The following is a 20,341-nucleotide window of genomic DNA, read 5'->3' as shown; positions in this document are numbered from 1 at the left end:
CGAGGCGGGGCCGGCGCCGCTGCCGGGGAGGGCCGAGGGGGAGCGGGAGGGCGACCGGGGACTGCGGTGGTGTAGGAGGCCGGGATGGCACCGGGGGGCTGGGATGGCGGAGCGACTGATGGCACGAGGGGTCAGGGATGGCGTCAGGGCAGTGATTTCTCATCCCACCCCCCGTGCTAAAAGCGTCCTCACCACCACGTTCTGTTTCAAGTTGGGAGTTTATTGTCGGCACAGCGAGGTTCAAGTGTCCCCACACAGAACGCCACCGTCTCATGTACTGCTGCCCTGAGCTCATGAGTCAGGGTTCTCAGGGAAGCTGTGCTGTTCTGCACCCCCAAAGGACCACTTGGGTCTTCTCTATACATTCATTAAATACATCACAAATCCACAACTAGATTACAAATAGCACAGCATATCCCCTCCAGCCCCTGTGATCACTTTGTGCTCACATACCAGGCACTGTTAAGAGTGGAACATCTCAGCTACCCTGCCCTGGCTCATTGCAACCACAATACATTCATTTAGCACAGATGTGTTTGCAGGAAAAGACATCCAAAATACCATGCAAATGCATTCATCCCCAGCCCTGCACAAACCTTGCCAAGGCGCAAAAGTCTGCGATACTCAGAGTCTATTTTTGTGGCTGCACCGTATTCCTTTATCTTCCTCTGACCAGCTCTAGAACTGTCAAATCCATCATTGTCCTTTCACCCAACTTCCAGGCCTTGCTCATTCAGCAAATCTGATGTTGTCTTCCATCATCCACTTCGCAATAGCCAGGGAATCAACATTAGGCTTTAACCCTACAGGGCACACAGGTTCCAACTCATGCCTCCAAGCCTGTATACAGTTCTAGAGTCTTCCCCGGCTTTTCTCCTTCAGCAACTGGAACACAGAGCTGTGACTTCCATGCTGCATTCCAAGGCTGCTGCCTGTCAGCAGCATAATGTGTAAATGCACCATTTTTGCACACACACAAGTTTACCTTCAAACACAGGAGTAGTAAAATAAAAATCATCACTGAAAACTGCTAACAAACAGGAAAAAAACACCCTGAAATCAGGACAGTAAAGAGTTCTTTCTGGAGTGACCATTCAGCAACTTCAGCACACTGTGAGCACATAGAACAGGAATATTCAAAAAAAGGTGTGTTTTTCTCATAGAGATCATAGATGTCCTGCAGAGTCCTGGTTTTCCTTCCAAAAGGATCAATTTTTACATTAAGCTGACGGCACATGCTGTCAAATCCAGGCTTTTCCTTTACACTCTGCACTGTAAAAAAGAGCTAGCGATGGTGGGGACTTGGCAGTGGGTGGGAGAAAAGTAGTATAGTTCACTGTGATCTTCCAAAGGACTCTGGAAGCCAAAAGCACACCCTTCAATAGGGTCTCCCATGCTGGGCTTCCAAAAAATGGAAATTCGAAAAGGTCACCTTCTAGAAGCATTAGTACTGCAGTCTATTCAGTGAGTCGATGTAATGGAAAGTGGCTCCCAATGCCCAGCTCGTTTCAACATTGTCAATTTTCCGGGCAAGCTGGACAAAAAAAAAAAACAAGCAGAAAAGTTAAAACAATTTTTTGGGAGAATCTGAAGCATGCAAGGTGGGTACAGTGCTGAAGATTATGACAAACAGTTACCACTGTTGTGGGAAGAGTGTTGCTGCAGCCAGATTGCAGACCATGTGTTGTAGCAAGAAGGTAAATCAAGAACCAAGCTCCTGGCAGGATGACTCCTGCCTTGGCACCCTCCTGCCCACTCTCCCCACAAATCCACTTTGAGCTTCACCTTAAAGCCTTGGCTCTTCGGGAAGCCCAGTTCCTGCAGCAGGAAGGTGATGTATGTGAGGTCCATGCAGAGAAAAGGGTTGTTTCCAGGGCTGATTTCCATGGTCTTACAAACTGAGAAGAAAGAAAGCAGTGTGTGAATGCACACTGTGGGCTCAGGTCTAACAACAGCCCTGCTGTGAAAAATCTCAAATGAATCCACAAAACAGCTCTCGTCAGTGACGGAACCTGTTATAATGGGGCTGAAATGACATACACACATTAGGATAAGCACATAAGCTTTGTAAGGAAGTCAAGACATTCTGTCTCTCCCCTAAGACAACAGTTTCTTATACCTTTCCAGGAAAAGAGCCTTCCTTCTATCTACTTCAAGTCTTTGAATATCTGAGCAACCTCAGCTGTATTATCTTTCTTGAGCACCAGCATTTAACAAATGTTGACAAAACCAAATTTAAAAAAGCCCAACAACATAAAAGAAAAATAAAAGAAACTCAAAATAAAACCCACTGCAAAAGCAAAAGTTAATATAAAAATAGGTGAGATTTTCAGAAATAAGCAAAAATGTTGGTTAGATACTATTTAGAGGGACTCAATATTTACTTAAAAGCATCAGACTTCTTAGTGTGTCTCACATTTGCCACCTAAAATGATTTTACACACAATTACTAGTGTATGTTTGTATTTTACTCACCATATTTAGCCGCAATTTCAAAGTCACTGACAGTTAAGCTTCCTCCTTTTTCTTTATCTAAAAGAAAAAAAAATCCATTTTTTTATGATCTTTGTAGAAAGACAATTGTAGACTCAAATCATAAAAGTTGTTTGGAAATCAAACCTTGAGCCACTAAAATCAATCTCAAAATTCAGACTGCTTTTAAAGGTAAAAGAACCTTCAAAAGATTCTCAATATAAGTCAAAAAAACTTGGTTTATGAAGAACCTTTAGACTTGTTTCCTACAGAAACAGAGCTTACAGACCATCTCAGCTGACCCCCATTTTTGCACTGCCCTGTCCTGTGGTGCCTGGACAGTGAACACCTGTGACCGGATCTGACAGGGCAGTGCTGTGCAACACATTAAATCTGAAATTATTTGTAAAAAGAGAGTAGCTGAGAAGGGGGGTGTGTTTGTCCAGACTAACTTGAGATCTCATTATCTGCTTTTTATGACTGAATATGACAGTCTTTTGTACACAAGCACACCACTGGAAAAGAGATGTGATGCATTCTAAATGCATGTGGAAATATCTGAAAATCTTCATTCCTCAAAAGGTCAGTGAAGCAAACACACAGCCCAAGTAATTTTTACTGCTTTACTGCCCAAGAAATTTGTTTATCATCATGAAGTTTTTTCTATTTCAGATTGTAGAGCTAATTAGGCATTTCTGAAAGGCAAACAGTTTGTTTAAAAACTATTATCAAAGGCTGTAGATCCTATTTCACAGCCCCAGTATTTTCTCTATAGAAATTAATATCAAGTCAAGATCAATGCTGCACAGCAGTGTAACAACAGACTAATTTCCGTGACAGCTTAACAAAGCATCATGATGTTTGCAAGTGTTCCCACTGCTTCCATAACTTGCCATTTAAAATGAAACCAACTCAGAAGCAGACATACCTATGAGACCAGCCTCTGCTGCACAGTCGTAGTAGTAGGAGAAAATGTAAAAATCCAGGTCCTTCACTTCCCCAGCTCTATGCACTTTTTTGTAGAGCATCTTTGCCACTTTATTAGAACAAGACTCATACAGAGGTTCACCTAAAAGAAGACCAAAAAACCCCACCATATTACAGGCTGAGAATTAAATATATATAGAATTTATTTAGGATCTGCCAGGAAACAGGAACCTTTTTGCAAAATAGCAAAACTCTTCACAGAGGACTAAAATCTGAAGCTTCTTCTAGAGGCAGACACCTACCATCCTCAGGTTGGGACAGTGTGATAGATCAGAGATGGAAAACATCATTTAAGGCAGAAGGGAGTTGAAAGACCCATTCAAGGACTGGTCAACTCCATGTGCATAAATTCTAGCAGCTTTACTGACCGGACAGACACACCATGGCACAAGACAAAGGAACTGCAGGATCTCTTTGACAGCACATCAAGAGGAGCCAGACAGAACAGTAAACAGAGACTGGTGTCTTTGAAAGACGATAAGAGTGTATCATCCTAGAAAAGCAAGAGTGATAAATCACTATACCTGCCTTCTGTCCTTTAATTTTGTACACTATCTCAGCGTGTTGCCATTCGGATTTGAAGCCAGGTGATAAACAAGGGCTGATCAATTCCTCCCCTTCTCCTACTGCAGAAGTAAAACAAAGCCACATTAGGAAAAAATATAAGGAGAAAATTCAGATCCTTCACCTCCAGCCCTGCTCCATACTGCCCTGCAGCCTCAGCAAGGCCCCTCCACAGCCCACCTGCAACCTAAGGCTGGCAAGAATCCAGGTCTCCTGGGACCTGTCAGTGCCACCTCCTGCATTCGTCTCAAATACACCCAGCCATGGTGACAGGAGCCCACATGTCACTCAGGAACCTTGAGGCCGGTGGGAAGGGGATACACAGCTCCTCACCCCACCACAGGACTACATATCCTGAGCTCAGAACCAGGATCTGAGGACTGCCCATAACTTACATGGTTCTCCCTCAACTCCTCCCAAAATGGCAAGCCTTGCTGACATCAGCCCAAGTCCCAGGTAACTGCAAAGGGAGAAAAGCCTCTGTGAGCAACAGACATCCTTCCTCTGATACTCCACTGACAACTTAGCTGGGACATGCCAGTCTCCTCCAGACAGACACGGCAAAGTGGCTCAAGTCAGCAGCTCATGCATGTAAGTGGAACAGTGTGATAGCCTGCTCTCGTATCATCTTATCCAGAAGGATAATTTCTCTTTGAAAAAGCTCAGGCCATAGCTGTCAGTTGTAATCTGGCTCTTGGAGAACTGGCAATGGCATTTCTCTAACTCTACTCCTAGTACCTCACTGGGTACTCCTACCCTCCTCAAAGGCAGCACAGACACTTGCATACAGAACTGACTTTCTGAGCCCAACCACATCCCACAGCAAAGATGGGTGGGAAGAAGCTGCTAGCCCAAAACACTGGGAGCAGAGGAGACAGTGAGGAAGAAGAAATAACAGAGACGAAGCATTATGAATTGACTGCAACTCCCATTCTCCATCTCCCTGTGCTGTTCAGTGGTGAGAAGGTATAAAAGTTGGAAGTGAAGCTGAGCCTGGGAAGGAGAGAGAGGTGGAGGGAAAGCATTTTTGATTTTGTTCTTATTTCTCATTATCTTACTGTTTAATTGGCAATAAATTAAATACTCAATAAATTAAATTAAAGTCAAGTCTGTTTCACCCATGACAATAACTGGTGACTTCCCTGGCCTTATCTTGACCCACGAGCTTTTTGTCCTATTTTTTTCCCCCTGTCCTGTTAATAGAATGGGAGTGATAGAGGGACTTGGTGGGCAGCCAAGGTTAATCCACCAAAATCATGTGGCTCAAGTTTCTCTGTTTCTTCATGGTATTAATTTGCAAGGACCCCACACCAGAAAAACATCTCAGTTTCCCTGGCTTCAGAGAGCTTCCATCTGAGCACTGTGCTCTCTTTTCCACAACTAACCTGTAGGAATACAGCTTGTAGGTGTGGTTAAACATCTGAAATGAAGTTGTGTGGCCAGATGGTGACGTCTGGAGAGTTGCCTGGAGGGAGAAAAAGATGTCACTGGCAGGTTTCTGCCAGCCAGCAGCAAACATTAACAAGGTAATCTTCCAACACACTAGGGAAAACGTGAAACAATCCTAGCATGATTCAGAGAGAAATGATGAATTTGCAAGGATTTCAATCTGACTGCTGATGCACAAGACAGCCACAAAACCTGGAGCTAAGAGTGTCTTCACATGACAGGATTCAAACTGGTTATGTATGTGTCCACACCAACATGCTGTATAAAAGAATTACTTTCATTAAAAGGGAATCCTTATTCCAGATCTTAACTGCTTTTGTCCAGAGGCTCCAGCAACTGCCTCTTCACATGATCCCTACTACAGGAACTGTGTGCAAACTAATAGGAAGGCCAGGCACGCATTAACTTCCTACTCAAGTGAATTCATCTGTGAACTTGCACAAGCCAGAGGAAAAGCACATCCCTGTGCTTGCCAAGGAACAGAGCAAGGATCAGCCTGTGGTCTGAAGGAATGAAAGGGTAGCCTGTTCCCCAAGTTCATCAGCACAGCTAGAGCGTTTGTGAGAAGCAAAGCTGTGGCCCCAGTGCTGCTCATATCTTAGCTCCTTCTCTATATCCAGAAGGATATATTCTCTATTTCCACATCCTGGACCCTTCACATCCCTTGCCATTCTGCTGAAACAGTGCAATGTATTGATTATCCCAGGCAGGGACGCTCCCTCTGCTTTTGTGCAGCTTTACTATGAGCACTATCTCTGCTCAGGCCAGAGCCTTACAATAACCAGAACCACAGGGCTTCACAGAACAGCTGTAAAAATGCCAGCTCAGGAAGCTAAAATGGCATTCATTTGCAACTAAGTGAACTTGGGACAATCAGAAACAAGGATTGAGAAGGCACCTCACTGTGTTCTTAAACCCCAGTATAGGCCATATGCTGGATTTGATTTCATTAATAGCCTTGGTTTTTGTGTTCTTTGTTATAAACTGTACAGACTGAAAGTGTACAAACTGAAAGTTAAAGATTAAGAGATTCAGAATGTGGTGTCCTCCACAAGATAAAGCACAAATACCTTTGAGGCAAACTCACCACAAATACCCCTGACCCATGGAGCTGGATGAAGAGGATTGACATAGAGTTGTGAATGCCTCTGGGACTGACTATAAAAAGGCACATATGACCAAGTCACAGGGGTGGCTTCATGCCACACTGACAAAACTCTTGCTCTGTTTCCAAGGGAAAGAAATCTGAGCAGTTACAGATTCCTGCAGCAGCATTTCCCAACAGTGCACGCTCACGTTACCTTGGTACGCGGAAGGAAGGTGATCTGTGTTGATCCACCACCCAAATCCAGCATCCCTACACTTCTCCTCTGTGGGTCATCTAGCCTGCCTGAAATGTGTGACAGAACAGAAAAAAAACATGGTTGGCACTGTGAAAAACTGACTAGGAACAAAACCAGAAGTACAGTGGTACAGTCTCAGCTTTTGCACACTACTAAATTACACTGTTATCTACCGGGCACTGATTTTGGCTTTATCAAACCTGAAAATCTTAAAGTGACAAGAGTCTTATTTCTTCAGTAGCTGTTCTTGCCCTAATAACAGCAGCTTTGGTTATTGGTTTCCTAAACATTTTGGATGCAAAGACCTTTTGCAAACTCTGCTCTGGTAACCACTTTGTAACACAGAGGAATGTGGTTGTCTTGGCCACCTCTCCCTGATCCCTTAGCAATATTTTGCAGATTCCTATGGCCAAAGGGATGACAGACTGAAAAGAGCTGGCCTAAGAGACTCAGCTCTCCTGGAATTCTTCCTGCTGCCAGCCAAGACCTCTGCTCTCATTTAGATCTAGTTCTTTTCAGTTAGATCCTTCAAATACACCCTTCTGACAAGGACAGTTTGTGCCAAGTACCTCAGTATACATCACAACAGCTGATGTTTGAAGATCGCTGTCCCTTCTGGTATTTCCTGGGAGTATAAAAAGTCCCAGAGCACATTGCCCCACACACACTGGGTGCTCAACAGAGCACTTGGATGGCAGAGTGCTTTATGTATTGTCAGAGAGGTCTTCAGCTTGGTTTTCTCTCTACTCTTCAGCTACCCTTTTCTCACTCAGCAGTATAAACACCCATGGCATTTCTGTGTTATAAATCTGTAAGGAAGTAACATAGCACTTTCTTTTACTCTCTGCAGCTGCCAAGCACATCTAGAATACTCACACAAAAAATTTAGCCAGTGTCACAGCAGGCTCTAAAAAGGAATAAAATGCTCTGGAACCCTACAGGGAACTGAAAGAAAAGCTACATTAAACATCTAGGAAAAAGGATTAAACTCCTCACTCCATCAAATAAATGGTCAAAATCCTAATGACTTAAATAGGCCAAGCCAAAAACAAACTGCTGACATATTCTCAGAAGCTTCTTTCTCCCATTCCACCCCAGCAATGAATGAGCAAATTCCACATAGGGGCAGAAAAAAGCAAGAATTTCACAGCACTGGCCATATCTTTATACACATGCTCATATACACATACCTGTTAAAAAATTGATTGTGATCCAGGCTGAAATACCTAATAAGGAAAAGATTCAGAAGACACATGCTTAGATCACAACATTTAATTTTATCTAACAGCAGCAACAAGTAAGTCAAGACATATTACAAGGTTTCCAGAACTGTCAATGTCTGACAAACTCAAGATTAGGCTATTTGAACAAAGAGAATGACCTTCTCTATCAGAGCTTATGTGATATTTGGGAGATAAGCCCCATGTATGAAATGCCTGGAGAACTCTGTATTTCACAGGTAAAAACTTAGGCAGGAAGCCACAAAGGCTTCAGTCCTTAGCTAAAAGACAAAGAGATGACTGAAATTCCCATTGCTCATTTTCTAGGAAAACATCCACTGTTGGCTTTTGTTTGATGTCAGGCACTCCACTTTTCTTTGTGAATACTAAGAATTTTCATCTTTCATCTTTTACTGTTATAATTTTGCCTTTTTTCCTCGAAGCAATTTTGTGAGCTATGCTGTTTTTGTCCTCTTCTTGTTTTATAAACTGTTCCCCATAAATTAGGTGAATCAGTGGCCTTATGTTAACAAATTCAAATATTTATTCATGTGGTTAAAACTCAATGCATGCCAGAGAGCATGGCCTACTTCAGTCCTTGGCTGAACCTAGGCTATCACTGCTATTACTGATTTTAAAACAAAAGAAAATCTTTCCTCCATTAAGCAGAAAGAACAGAAACTCATAAACAGCTTCAGCTATTTTAAAGCTTGGTTTCTGAGCAGATTTAAAACACATTTCAATACTCAATTACTTAGTATTTTGACATTCTGTCCTCAGCATTTTTGGATGAACATGAATTTACTTCAGAATGTATTTTCTTTCCTATACAACCTTTTTTTTCCCAGATGGAACTCACATTCCCACACGTTAGATAAGTTATAATTAACATTATGATCAAGAACTTCCAGAGCTCTGATAAGCATTGTCAAGAGCAGAGTGGGCTAACCCAATTGTTGAAGACCATTTCAATAACAAAATATTCAGAAACTTCTCCAAAAGTGTTAACTGCACAGTGGCTTTCTGATAATCCTACAGGAACTGCTCAACATTAAGAACTTTCAAGATCAGGACAGAGCTCAAGACTTCAAATTGGAAAACACTGCACAAGATTTCTTTGGCAGGCACTGCTTATGGCCACATAAAAACTCTGCTTCTGTCAAACCTGCTGCTTATGGGTTCCCACTACAGCAGGCACAGACTTGTCACAATGCGGAGGAATTTCCAGGACTGCAGAAAGAGTCTCCATAAAGTTGCTTATCATTATTATTATCATCATTATTATTATCATCAGCTTAGTATTATTATTAGCATCATATTGTAAAGTTACCTTCATCAGTTCCATTCATTATCGACACACAATTGTCCCTCACAAAGAAGGGGGAGGCCTGAAAAATCTCCTTCACCTGTAGTTCAAATAAAAGCTACATTCAGAGAAACAATTTTTCAGCTGGAAAACAAGCTTTTTAAAACCCCAGTTTTACACTACTCCTCCTCTTCTTGGGCCAGATCCTGACTGCTGCTCACCACCTTGTTTGAAGTTCAAGAGTCCAACACACAGCAGCCTTTATGTGCTGGCCCTACAGTTTGGTGCAGAAACAGGGATGGATGTGATGGGATTTCAAGCATGAAGACTGCTCAGAAATGCCATTAACAAGGGATGGACATGGGTAGGGAAGGGAAATAGTTTGCTCTGTTGATATTGGTAACCCTCAAGGTATTACAGATACATGGGAAAAGCAGGAGATGGACACCCTAGCTTGCAGGAATGTCCCAGGGTGCTGCATTTTTAACAAGAGCATGTTTTCTGGAAAGCAAACAGAATGACAAGAGATAATACCTTTTCCAGCAACTTCTGAGCTTTCTCTCCTGGCAGCAACCGTAGGCCAGCTGTGGCTTTCAGGACCAGAGGAGTAAACTTCCACAGCTCCATAGGAACTTCCTTCTTTGCCACCTCCAGGAGCTCTTTTATTCCCTGGCCACTCTGAGCAAAGAACAATAAAAGACATCTTAAAAACTCTTTTGAAAGATCAAAAGGGTGATCAGAGCTATGAATCACTGTAAATGTGAAACAGAGACAAATTAATATCAAAAGGGGTCAAGAGAAGGTGCACGATTCAGTATCTCACTAAAGCATATGGCCTATTAATATAATTATATTATATTACATATTATATTTCCCACAATATAATGGGAAATATTGAGCAACTGGTGCCAAACAGAGTCACTTTTTCAAACAGTGAAAGAGAACTCTGCCACCAAATTTTTTTGGCTACAAAAGGCTAAAAAGGCAGTATGACAAATTCTCAGAAAGCAAAGGCTTTTGTAAAACACTATGAGCTGGGTCTAAGTCTGGCTTTTAGGAGTCCCTAAATCCCTGCAAACCAGAAGGTAAGGGAGACAGGAAAGAAGTAACTTAAATTACCTTTTCAACATCATCAGCATATGCAGACAGACCTGGTTTCAGTGCTTTAAATGTCTCATGGGTTAATCTGGGAGTCTCTGTTCAAAAGCAGCATTCCAAAATAAGTAATAGTACAAATAATTTTGCATGCACAAAACAAAAACCATTTTAAAAATTCCATTATTATGTGCTAATAGGAGTCAATTAAAGCCTCTGTCTAATGAACTATTATCAGCCACCTGACCTTTAAATACAGCCCTGGCTGTGGAATTAGAACCTGAGAAAACCACTTTTAAAGCCATCACTGGTTGTCAGGTGCTGCTGTCCATTATGCACATCAGTCACCAGATTGGTGCAAGCTGCCTTTGAGGCCTTACACCTTCCATGTGCAGCTTTTCAAACTACACCTGCAAGAAAAAATCTTTTGTTTCAGCCTACCCTGTTCTAGCTAAACCTGATTCCAGCAAAACCCAGTGGAAGCTTTTCCACTATTTTCAATGGCAACATAGGCATGCAGACTTCAGTACTTTGGAAAGCTGCAGTACCTTGTATAAACCAGCAGTCCAGACAACACCTACACTCCACGAAGTTTGCTGTGATACATTCCGAAATTGTGTTTCAAATGAAGCAAGCAAGGAAGAAGCAAAAACTTGGAGGTACAGGAAAAGAAGGAAATCCATTGACTGTTTTTAAACACCTTCATTGGCTGAGCCTTACTCCACCCATTACGTAAACCTAAGGCAAATCCCACCATACACCACACTGTAATCTTCAACAGAGCCTTTAGATCACCTACTAACAGCACCCACCCAGGTTCTCTGATCTTTAAGAGTTTCACAAAGGGGAGCTGACAACACACAAACAAATGAAGCTTACTACTGCAGAGGAAAGCTGGAGCTTTTTTGTACACTTTGTCTCAATTTTCAGAAGCAGTTTCTGTAATTTTAATCAAACTATTTGCAAGTTTTGTTTTGTTTTGCAGCTTAAACCTAACACTGAAGCCAAGGATGCACTAAACCAAACACTGTAGAGAGGAGCAGCTCACTGCCAGTAACTGGAGACACCAAACAACCTAAAAATTTGGGGAAATAAGGCAGTTTGAATTTATAATTGTCTCTTCCACCAGTGTGATGAAAAACTGCCTTTCTTCAAGACACTACTCTAAAAGTACAGCTGCTATTTACATCATATTGTGACGTTACAGCATCTTCTCCTTGTTGAATATTTTCATAATTTCGTCCAAATACTCATGCCTGAACCATTTCATACCTTCTGATGGCACTCTGGAAAGACCTGAAGCATGTATGTTCAAGTAGACCCTAAGAAAATGTCATCAATAATCTCCTCCACAGTTTATGGAAGACTTAATCTGTCATGCAATGAGCAGGACATACCTCTTGGCTGCTGAGCAAATTTAAATATATGGATGCGAGTTCCTGTGCTTCCTGCGTCAAACATAATTCCATAAAAGACAGAGAGATCTGTGGTCACTGCCTGATGGGTCAGTTTATCTTCCCTGCTTTCAGCAACTCCTTCTGTGGTTCCCACAAATGGTTTGGAGCCCAAGTGCCATTTTACATATGCAACATAAACAGCTATGCATGTCAAAATCCCAAAAGCGAAGAACCGCTTTGATATCTTCATGGCTTCCATTTAATGGGATGTTTTGTTTCTTCCCTTTACCAAGTGGTCTGTTCCTTGTCCTTCAGGCAGTACAGGAGGCTCCCACATCACTCCTACATCCAACAGAAGAGAAAGAATCTGTTTTATTTTTCCAACATGATAGAAGGATCTAAAAGTATGATGCCCACAACACTGGAAACTAGTTTCCCAATGAACAGAAGGAAAGCAACCTCCTTTAGCACCTCTTCCAGTCCCACAGCATGCTTTGAGGCATGGAGCAGCACAAATGTTCTTTTCCCCCATTTCTACAGAGGCCTAATAAGGCACAAAATAAGGAGGGTTCAGAGAACCTATGTACAGTGACTAAGGTGGGAGGGGACCACATCCAACATCCTGCTCACAGCAGGGGCAGCTGTTGGGACCCTCCATGTGGCCAAGGGCTATATCCAAAGGCACTTTGAAAAACTCTGAGGATGAAGATCCCACAGCTTCTCTGGGCAGTTATCTTTGTTAGTTTCTGGATGGTGAGGGATGTCCCAGAAGACTGGACAAGGACAATTTAAAATTAACATTTGAAAGGCAAGATGCAAGATCCAGGGAACTGAGTGCCCTCCTCCCCTATCTCCAACACTAGGAAAGAAACCACAGCAAAGCACAACGCATAAAATCTACAAGGCCTCACATACCATCATTCAAATGATTAAAAAGCAGTCAGTGGTAATTTATGGGAAGAAAAATTACGTACAATTTTCCCTTGGAAACCAATTGATGAAGTTGAGTTAAACAAGGTTTTTTACACATATGTAACCTCTTAATGTGAATTCAGAAAGCATACAGAAGGTGTGAGGGGAAGGAATTTAAAACCAGGGTGATTACGGAGTATTTCCAAAACCAGGCAAGACAACATTGCATAAAAATGGAGGAAAACAAAATCACAGGCACATATACACATAAAGAATGTATCAGCTTAAGAGAAAGGGAACTGCAGACTGTCATGACACAGAAATCAGGAAGATGGTATTACAACTAAATAAAAAATCTTCCTGGCAGCAGGCAGAGACGCGCAGGTGGCAATCGCTGCAGGTCTGTGGGGTGACCACTCCGATCCTCCTGGTGCTGGGAAGGCCTCAGCTGCAGCTACACCAGAGCTGGCTGTCACAAGAGGGAGGAAAGCCGCAGGGCCCGGAGGATCCTTCCAGGAGACGCGAGCTCCACCGCAGGAGAGCGGGGGCTGGAAACACGAGGAGGCGCAGCAGCCTGGAAGCGCTAAGCCCCTACCGCCGTTTGCCCGGAGGGAATCGCCACTGGCCCTTCCCCGCCTTTGTCAGGGGGCGCCAAGATTTGCTGCAAGGCACAGGCTTTCCGCTGGCGCCCCGGAGCCGGGAGCCCGGCACAGCCCGGGCCCGACCCGGCCCACCCGCGGGGTGTCCCTGGCTCACACACAGACCACTGTCCCGCCGCCCGCACTTCCTTCTCCTCCTCCCGTCTCCCTCTTCCCTCACTCCCAACTCACGCCGCCCCCGCCGGCCCCGCCATGGCGCTGCCACCGCCCGGCTCGCGGGCGGCTCTGCCCCACGGCGCAGGCGCGAGGCGGGCGCGCGGCTCCGTGAGGGGAGGCGCGGGCGGTCCCGCGAGCGGCCCGCGGGACCCTCGGTGCGGGAGCTCCGTGGAAATGGCCTTAAAAAAAAATATCTATATACATCTATATATATCTATATATCTATAGATATAGATATCTATATATCACTATATAGATATACTATATAGATATCTATATATCACCTATAAAGGTGAAATGCCGCAACGTCAGAAAGGTGTGGAGAAATAGTGTGGAATGTGTCAAAATTATCTCGAATCACGTGGTAGTTAACCTCACGTAGTCAAGGACACCGTGGAGCTAACAAGCTCTAAGGATGAGGTACATCAAGCTGTTGATGCATCCATTGCCGAACACTCAAGGTCCATGTATACTATAGCTGAAATATATTCATTATAATACCAAAAAATCATGCCTGTAGGTGAAAAAGGTGCTGGCTGTCCAGGTGAAGACCCTTCCCCATAGTACGTATGGAAATGATGTGGGTCACATAGTTTGTGTGATAATTACTAACCAGTCCTAATAGAGGGGCTGTACTGTCTTGGTTTAAGACAATTTAAGAGGTGGATGGTCTAAATGAGTTATCTCCCTTTAGTTTTAATCAATCTCCTTCAACCAATAAGGAATACAAATAGATGTAAATGAAAAAATAAGTTTACCAACCAGTGAAACAGCAACAGGTAAAACAAACAAACAAAAAAACCTGCAGTAAATAACCACTGGAAACAGAATTGCTAAATCTCACTAACCCCTGGTGAACAAAGACTTTAAAAGGCCTGTGACACCTCCCACTCTGACTCTCTTCGCTGATTGCAGGGTCTTAGACATAATAACAAATTGGGGCATAGATAGATATGGAATACAGTAACATGTTGGAGGTTACTAGTACTAAATAACTATGTATAAATAATGGCCTGGAAGTTCTGAGGGGCATCCTTGGTTTGTAGAATACCACCGAAACAAATAATCAGATCTCTCTCTTGAGTGTGTAACTGTTGGCTTGTTGCACACTTGGGTAACGAATCTGATTTTTGTGGACAATAACAGGAGAGGTGCTCAAGGTTGGTGGGCAGAGCAGAGCGAGGCCTGTGTGGGTGGTGGCAGAGGCCCCATGGCCCAGGGATAATGCCTCCAGGAGATGGCTGGCAGGGCTGCTGGGCATCCTCTGCACCACAGTGCGAACCAGTCCTCCCAGAAGCTCTTGATCTGCAAGTTTGGGCTGGGTCTGTGCCAGGGAGCGTGAGTAGATGTGAGCAAAGGATGCCCTTGGATAGTTGCTTCATACCTTTCTCTATACCTCATGTACAAATAATTAATTTTTTTTTTTAAGATTTGTGGCTCTTCTGTGATGTGATTGCAACAGAATCTATGTTAGGTTTCTCTGGTGGTTTGTAAGCAAGACCCTGCTGGTGTGGTTTCACCACAGAAACATGAGTCTGCCAGCTGCTGGAGAAAAAAATGACATGCAAGAATATTCTGCTAATTCCCATAGTTGTTAATCCCAAAATTGCTGCTGTGGCATTCCTGTCAGTCACGGCATCTCAGGAGCTGCAAAGCTGTCAGGGAGAAGATAGACAGGAGAACCTCAGGAACGATGAGGCCTGACTGCTGGGTGAATGACCTTTATCTCTCAGACTGAGGGAAGACATGGTCATGGTCATAGCTGGGCATGGTCACTGGTCTTAGTGAGTCTGCAGCATGGCATCACCTTGCTCCGCCCCAAAATATAAGATGTTGACAGACTAAAAATGATTTTTTATGGTTCTTTTTTTTTTTATGGTCCATTACAGATGTAGCTCAATGATATCTAGCAGCAGTGTGAAGGTAAATTCAGTGCAAATAAGCTGGTTTTCAGTTATCTTTGTTCTGATCCCCTTTTGGTAAAACAGCAAAAAAATGAGGATAAGAAGTTAAGATACTACTCAGAGTTGTATCTGAATTGTATCTGATCTGGAGTTATCCTTTGAATTAAAAGACTAGTGAGCCTCATCTCAAATTCTGTGGTTGCCACTGGGATTTTGGGCTGCTGTGAAAATGCCCATGTAGAAGAAAAAGTTTCCTGAAACTGAGAACAAGACTTGAGTCCCTTCTGTTCAGAAACACACAGTCATTTGAACTCATCACAACAGAGATCCTGCTACATCAACAGCCTGTTTCTTCTTCTTCCAGGTTGCAAGAAAACAGGAATACTTCTGGAGAGTTACTCGGGGTGAAGGACTACTTGCATTTTTTTCTTCAAAACAGAATATTTCGGTGATATCAGTATGATTTTCCTTAGCAAAATAAATTTTTTCAATCCTAAATAAAGAAGTGCTCCTGTCACTGATTAGTAGGTCAGCGAAAGATTGTTTATTCCCTTTTCAGGAGGGAAGGCAGATCTCAGGAGGTGAGGCCCTTGAGGAAAAGTAGGTCAAAGCCAGCAGAGAGCAGTATTTTGTCAGGAAGACCATTTTCCCAGGGACAGGGGCAAAATAGTACAGTATTTATTTCTCTTAGTTGAAACTGAACTATCTTATGTTAATAAAGAGTGCTGCAGTTAGGATTAGAGATTACAAAGAAATAGGAATGTAATACTGAGTTGGTCTTTTCTTTCCCTCTGTCCTCTGAAAAACATTACTTATGTGCATGGGAACAATTCTCAGGCTGTTTGTAGAAACCCTCTTCCCTCAGCTGTGGACCTGGGATGGAGTGTAGGTGGTTTAAAGAGTTTTGGATCCATTCCTGAAACTGTCACACGCTGTACTGTGGTCATTCTTAGAATTAAGCCACACAGTTTGAGATTTGTAATGAATTTTCAAGTATGATGTCTACATTGTGATTGTAGATATTACTTGTACTTGAACATGATTGTAGATATTACTTATACCTGAACATTTAGATTCATAGCTTGGTGTATTATATATATCAAACCTGAGGTAAAATGCAGATTATTAGAAACCAGTTTAGGAACCATTTGGGAAATTATCTCTGCCACTCTCGTATTATAAGAATCATTGTTTTGGATGTCTGAATGAGAAATAATAAACAGAGATCAAAGACAAATTGTACAGATAGGAGAATCTGTATAATTAAAAGGTTATTTCACCATTTTGGTCACAACTCTTGTGAACAGTAACAAGATTATGTTGTACTGTAAGTATAAAGTCAGTATTTTTGTCAAAGTGTGCCCATGAATTGCATGTGATTGGCATGTTGTGCAAGCCAGTTAGCAACATGGGCCAAATCCCACTGAATAATCCATGTCCCTACATCCTCAGAGAGGCACATGGGTGTTCAACCAGCTGACGTGTGCCCAGCAAGAGAGTTGGTCTGCTGCAGTACTTGGAAATACTAAGGAGAAGGAACAGCAACTAAACCTATCGCTCAATTTTCCATTCAGGTTCCATCTTCTCTCTTGTGCTGACCTGTAGCAGAAAAGTGTGTTGTTCATTGAACCCTGAAGGTTAAATTTGTCTCCTTGATGCAAACCATTCATGTGTAGCTTTTTCTGTGTCCGTCTATCACTGCATCCTCCCCATATTCCTGAGAAGCACAAGTAGTTCTGAGGCCCTGTCTCTTACCTGAAACCCCACACAGCACCTGCTGCTCTCTGATGCCCTCCACTGTGGTTCTTCATCCTTCCTTCCCCAAACTCCTAGCAAGGCAGAGCTTGGCATGTACTGCAATTTCTCTGCAGCTGCATCTGTCCCTGGTCGAGACGGCCATGATCAAACATACCAGATAAATGCTGAATTACCATTTCCTTTCCTATGGAGAAAGCATAAATAGCATATTTCTCTATCTCCCCTCTGGATACCCATCAGTTTTTGAAAAAGTCATAGAAATTAAATACCTTTGAGACATTTATGCTTCTGGCAATTTTGGTTGAAAGCAGTACCTGGTGCAATATTTTGGAGGGGCAGTTCTGTGCTTGTATCATAGGGGGTGTCTCCCAGGGGATGTGGCTGTTATGTTCCCTGATGGTTGTGGCTACAGTACCACAAACCAGAAAAACAGAGGAGGTCTCTGCTGTTCCTCACTGCTGCTCACAAACCGTGTGCAGAAATGAACTGTAACTTTGGAAATGCTGCCTCAGCGTGGTCTTTTAGGTGCCCTACAGGCTGAAGTTCTTCATAAATTTATCATGACCTACATAATTGACCTATATTATGTGTCTGTTTATTAAATAGATTGCACTAATTATAAACATGAATGGGGATGGCTTAGCGGTTATTTATTTATTCTGAGGTGTGTGCCTGCTGTCTGAAATGATGTACAGGAGGATCATTGCCAGATTTTCCTCCTTGGCCCCTCCGTATTTGACATGTATCATGGACTGTTGTAATAAAACATGAATAGATTCTGCTTTCAGAGGGGGAAAAAAGGGAAATTTTTTTTTGTTGCTTTTCTAAGTAAGGGGATGTATGCAAGGTCCTCCAACAGGTCTGTATGCAAGAAAATTAAGCATGAGGGAGAAAACGCCACACAACAAAATTTTCAAGCCCTTGATTTGTAGGGCAGTGTTTAGGGGCTGAGTCTACTTTGCACTTTGGTCAATTTTTTGAGACCTTTCTAGGTTGGGAAGCAGCATTACTATACCTTGGTGAGTGTTTTATAATGAATGGGTCTATTTCTCCTTGCAGTCTTCTGGAGCTGTTTGAAATCCAGGGTGCTGTTGAAATGTGGTGAGTTGAGTGGAGCTGCACGTGCTCCCAGCAAATATCAAATATGAATTTTGCTTTTAATGCTTCAGACCGATGTCCAAAGCCTGGCTGATTTGCCTCTAGGGGCAGATTTGGATCAGGGTTTTAAAACAGATGTCTGTTGCCACAGAACCCCTCGGTTGTATTAGCGACGCTGTCAGGCGGTTTCCACTGCTGTGTCCTCATTCAGATAGACAGGGTTTGCTGAGTGTAATCTAATTAAGGAGAATTCCCCAGATTTTTGTTTTGTGTCTGCTATCACTGTGTTTTTAACTTCTCCAAATTCATTATAAATGCACCTTTCTGTGGGCTGTCACATAGCACTGACTCCAAGTAGTTGTTTTTGGAGAAAAAATTAGGTGGGGAGAATGAAAAATGTGAAAACAAATTACTGCCATTTTTAACTGTTTGCAACTTCAGAAATTGTCCCTTGTGTTTCATGTTCATATATTTTTGACTGCCTGACTTCCAGGCGGTCAAAAATATATGTTTAACCAGTGGGTTGGTGGGTAAAATGTTTATTCAAATATACATATTATTAATTTTGTAGGCTAGTTGTTGAGTGGCACAGGTTTGTCTGTTGGAATAAACATGCCTTTAACAAGCTTTTGTTAAGAAAGGTTTTTATGATCTTGTCATAATCTTGGAGTCAATTGTGAATATTCTGAGGGAGAAGGAAATAATTTCTTGCCTTATCATTCTGCTTCCTCTTCAAAAGATTGATCCCAACCTCTTCTATAGAGCTTTTAAAAGCTATTACTGGCTTCTGTGTGATGTTAAGGTTCAGCTTTTGATAAAAATGCTGTGATTAAAAATAACAAACCTTTTTGAACATGATATTTGAAACTCAGAATAGTTTAGCTTTGAGTGGACCTCTTGAGGTTCCCATGCTCCAAACAGGGGCATATTTGATGTTTGACTGGATTGCTAAAAGCCTTGTCCAGTTGAGTGTTTAGTACCTCCAAGAATGGAGATTCTTGGGGCCCTGTCCCTGGAGTAAACCACCTATAAGGTGAAACATGTTATGTGATATCGAACAGGAACTTGCCATTTTCCAGTTTGTGACCTTCACTTCTTGTGCTGTCACTGAAGATCTCTGGGAAAAGCCTCCCTTATTATTCAGCTGCCAGTTAGATTATGACTACAGACAGTAGTCCTGGGATTTTGGAAATTATTTGCATCTTCAGATGATTACTTGTTTTCACACGGTTTAGTTTCATGATGAATTCTCTGTGTGAGTCTTGTGATATTTTCAATAACTATTATGTAAAGCATGTCAGAAGCAATTTGAAGTTATTATGAAAACCAGAAAACTGAAAGTATCTGTCTTTCCTTAATACTCATAATATTCCTTTGCTTGATATGTATAGAAATGGAAATAGGGAAATACAGCTGACTGCCAATTCTCTGTTATGTGTATTTTATTCTTTGTTGAATGTTGCTTCTTGTGTCCTAAGAGACAATGTTGAAAGTGAGTCTCCTGCCTTGAGAGCCATTTTTGAAGGTGCTCTGCTGTCCCAGTGCCCCTTGAGGAAGGGTTCACCGGTCTCAGTCCTCCATGTGGAATTGCACTGTATATTAACAATGGATGCTTAGAGTCTCATAAGGGGCAATCATCCTAAGAGTTATTTTTTGCTCTGGAAAGATATGTACCTCTCATTTGTTAGGAGGTGTCTAAAGTTTTGTGTGTGAAGTAATCATTGTATACCTTGGAGAGAAAAGAAGTTTTCTCCATTAGTTTCTCCATGTCTTGCACCAGCTACTGACAAATAAATATTAGCGGTAGCCTCTTGTTAATCTTCAATCACCTATGCTTCAGGAGCTGCAGGACTCTTCTCCAGTACTTCTAAACTTCCTTGAAGAAGCAAGCTAATTTTTAGTAGCTCAAATCCTATAAATGAATGCATTTTCTAGTGCTCCAGTGATAAATTCACTGTTGCTTATAAAGCAACAGTGATGATGCTCAGAAAAGGAAACATTGGAAATGTCTAACCTTCAAC

The 20,341-nt window shown here is 42.4% G+C and overlaps 1 protein-coding gene across 4 annotated transcripts; it reads right to left on the bottom strand.

Annotated features, from left to right (window-relative positions):
• Positions 1-199: 199 nt before the first annotated feature.
• On the bottom strand, positions 200-13,684 carry ENTPD6 (ectonucleoside triphosphate diphosphohydrolase 6). Of its 4 annotated transcripts, none has more exons than XM_041715383.2 (14): positions 13,576-13,683; positions 11,834-12,175; positions 10,461-10,537; positions 9,876-10,019; positions 9,366-9,441; positions 8,006-8,041; positions 6,774-6,862; positions 5,409-5,521; positions 4,419-4,483; positions 3,984-4,085; positions 3,401-3,541; positions 2,476-2,532; positions 1,786-1,898; positions 200-1,534 (listed from the first exon to the last, which is right to left on the bottom strand). In XM_041715383.2, exons 2-14 carry the CDS (start codon positions 12,090-12,092, stop codon positions 1,445-1,447), a joined length of 1,362 nt encoding a protein of 453 aa, XP_041571317.1. In that variant the 5' UTR covers positions 12,093-12,175; positions 13,576-13,683; the 3' UTR covers positions 200-1,444. The 4 variants fall into 4 exon arrangements, with proteins under 4 accessions (XP_041571317.1, XP_041571318.1, XP_072783564.1 ...); XM_041715384.2 differs by having other exon boundaries at positions 5,409-5,488; positions 13,576-13,682; XM_072927463.1 differs by having other exon boundaries at positions 13,585-13,603.
• Positions 13,685-20,341: the final 6,657 nt, after the last annotated feature.

This window comes from Taeniopygia guttata, chromosome 3 (assembly GCF_048771995.1).
Source record: "Taeniopygia guttata chromosome 3, bTaeGut7.mat, whole genome shotgun sequence".
In the NCBI taxonomy this organism is placed as follows: Eukaryota; Metazoa; Chordata; class Aves; order Passeriformes; family Estrildidae; genus Taeniopygia; species Taeniopygia guttata.
This window is presented reverse-complemented; position numbering and strand designations above follow the sequence as displayed.

What these genes read in the sequence shown, in the direction of transcription:
- ENTPD6 (XM_041715383.2), bottom strand. Translation starts at nt 12,092, where the DNA reads ATGGAAGCCATGAAGATATCAAAGCGGTTCTTCGCTTTTGGGATTTTG. An exon ending in ATGCTGATGATGTTGAAAAG is followed by an intron (nt 10,020 to 10,460) that starts GTAATTTAAGTT and finishes TTCTTTGCTCAG; the next exon opens with AGTGGCCAGGGAATAAAAGA. An exon ending in TACAAGCTGTATTCCTACAG is followed by an intron (nt 4,484 to 5,408) that starts GTTAGTTGTGGA and finishes CTCCCTTTGCAG; the next exon opens with TTACCTGGGACTTGGGCTGA.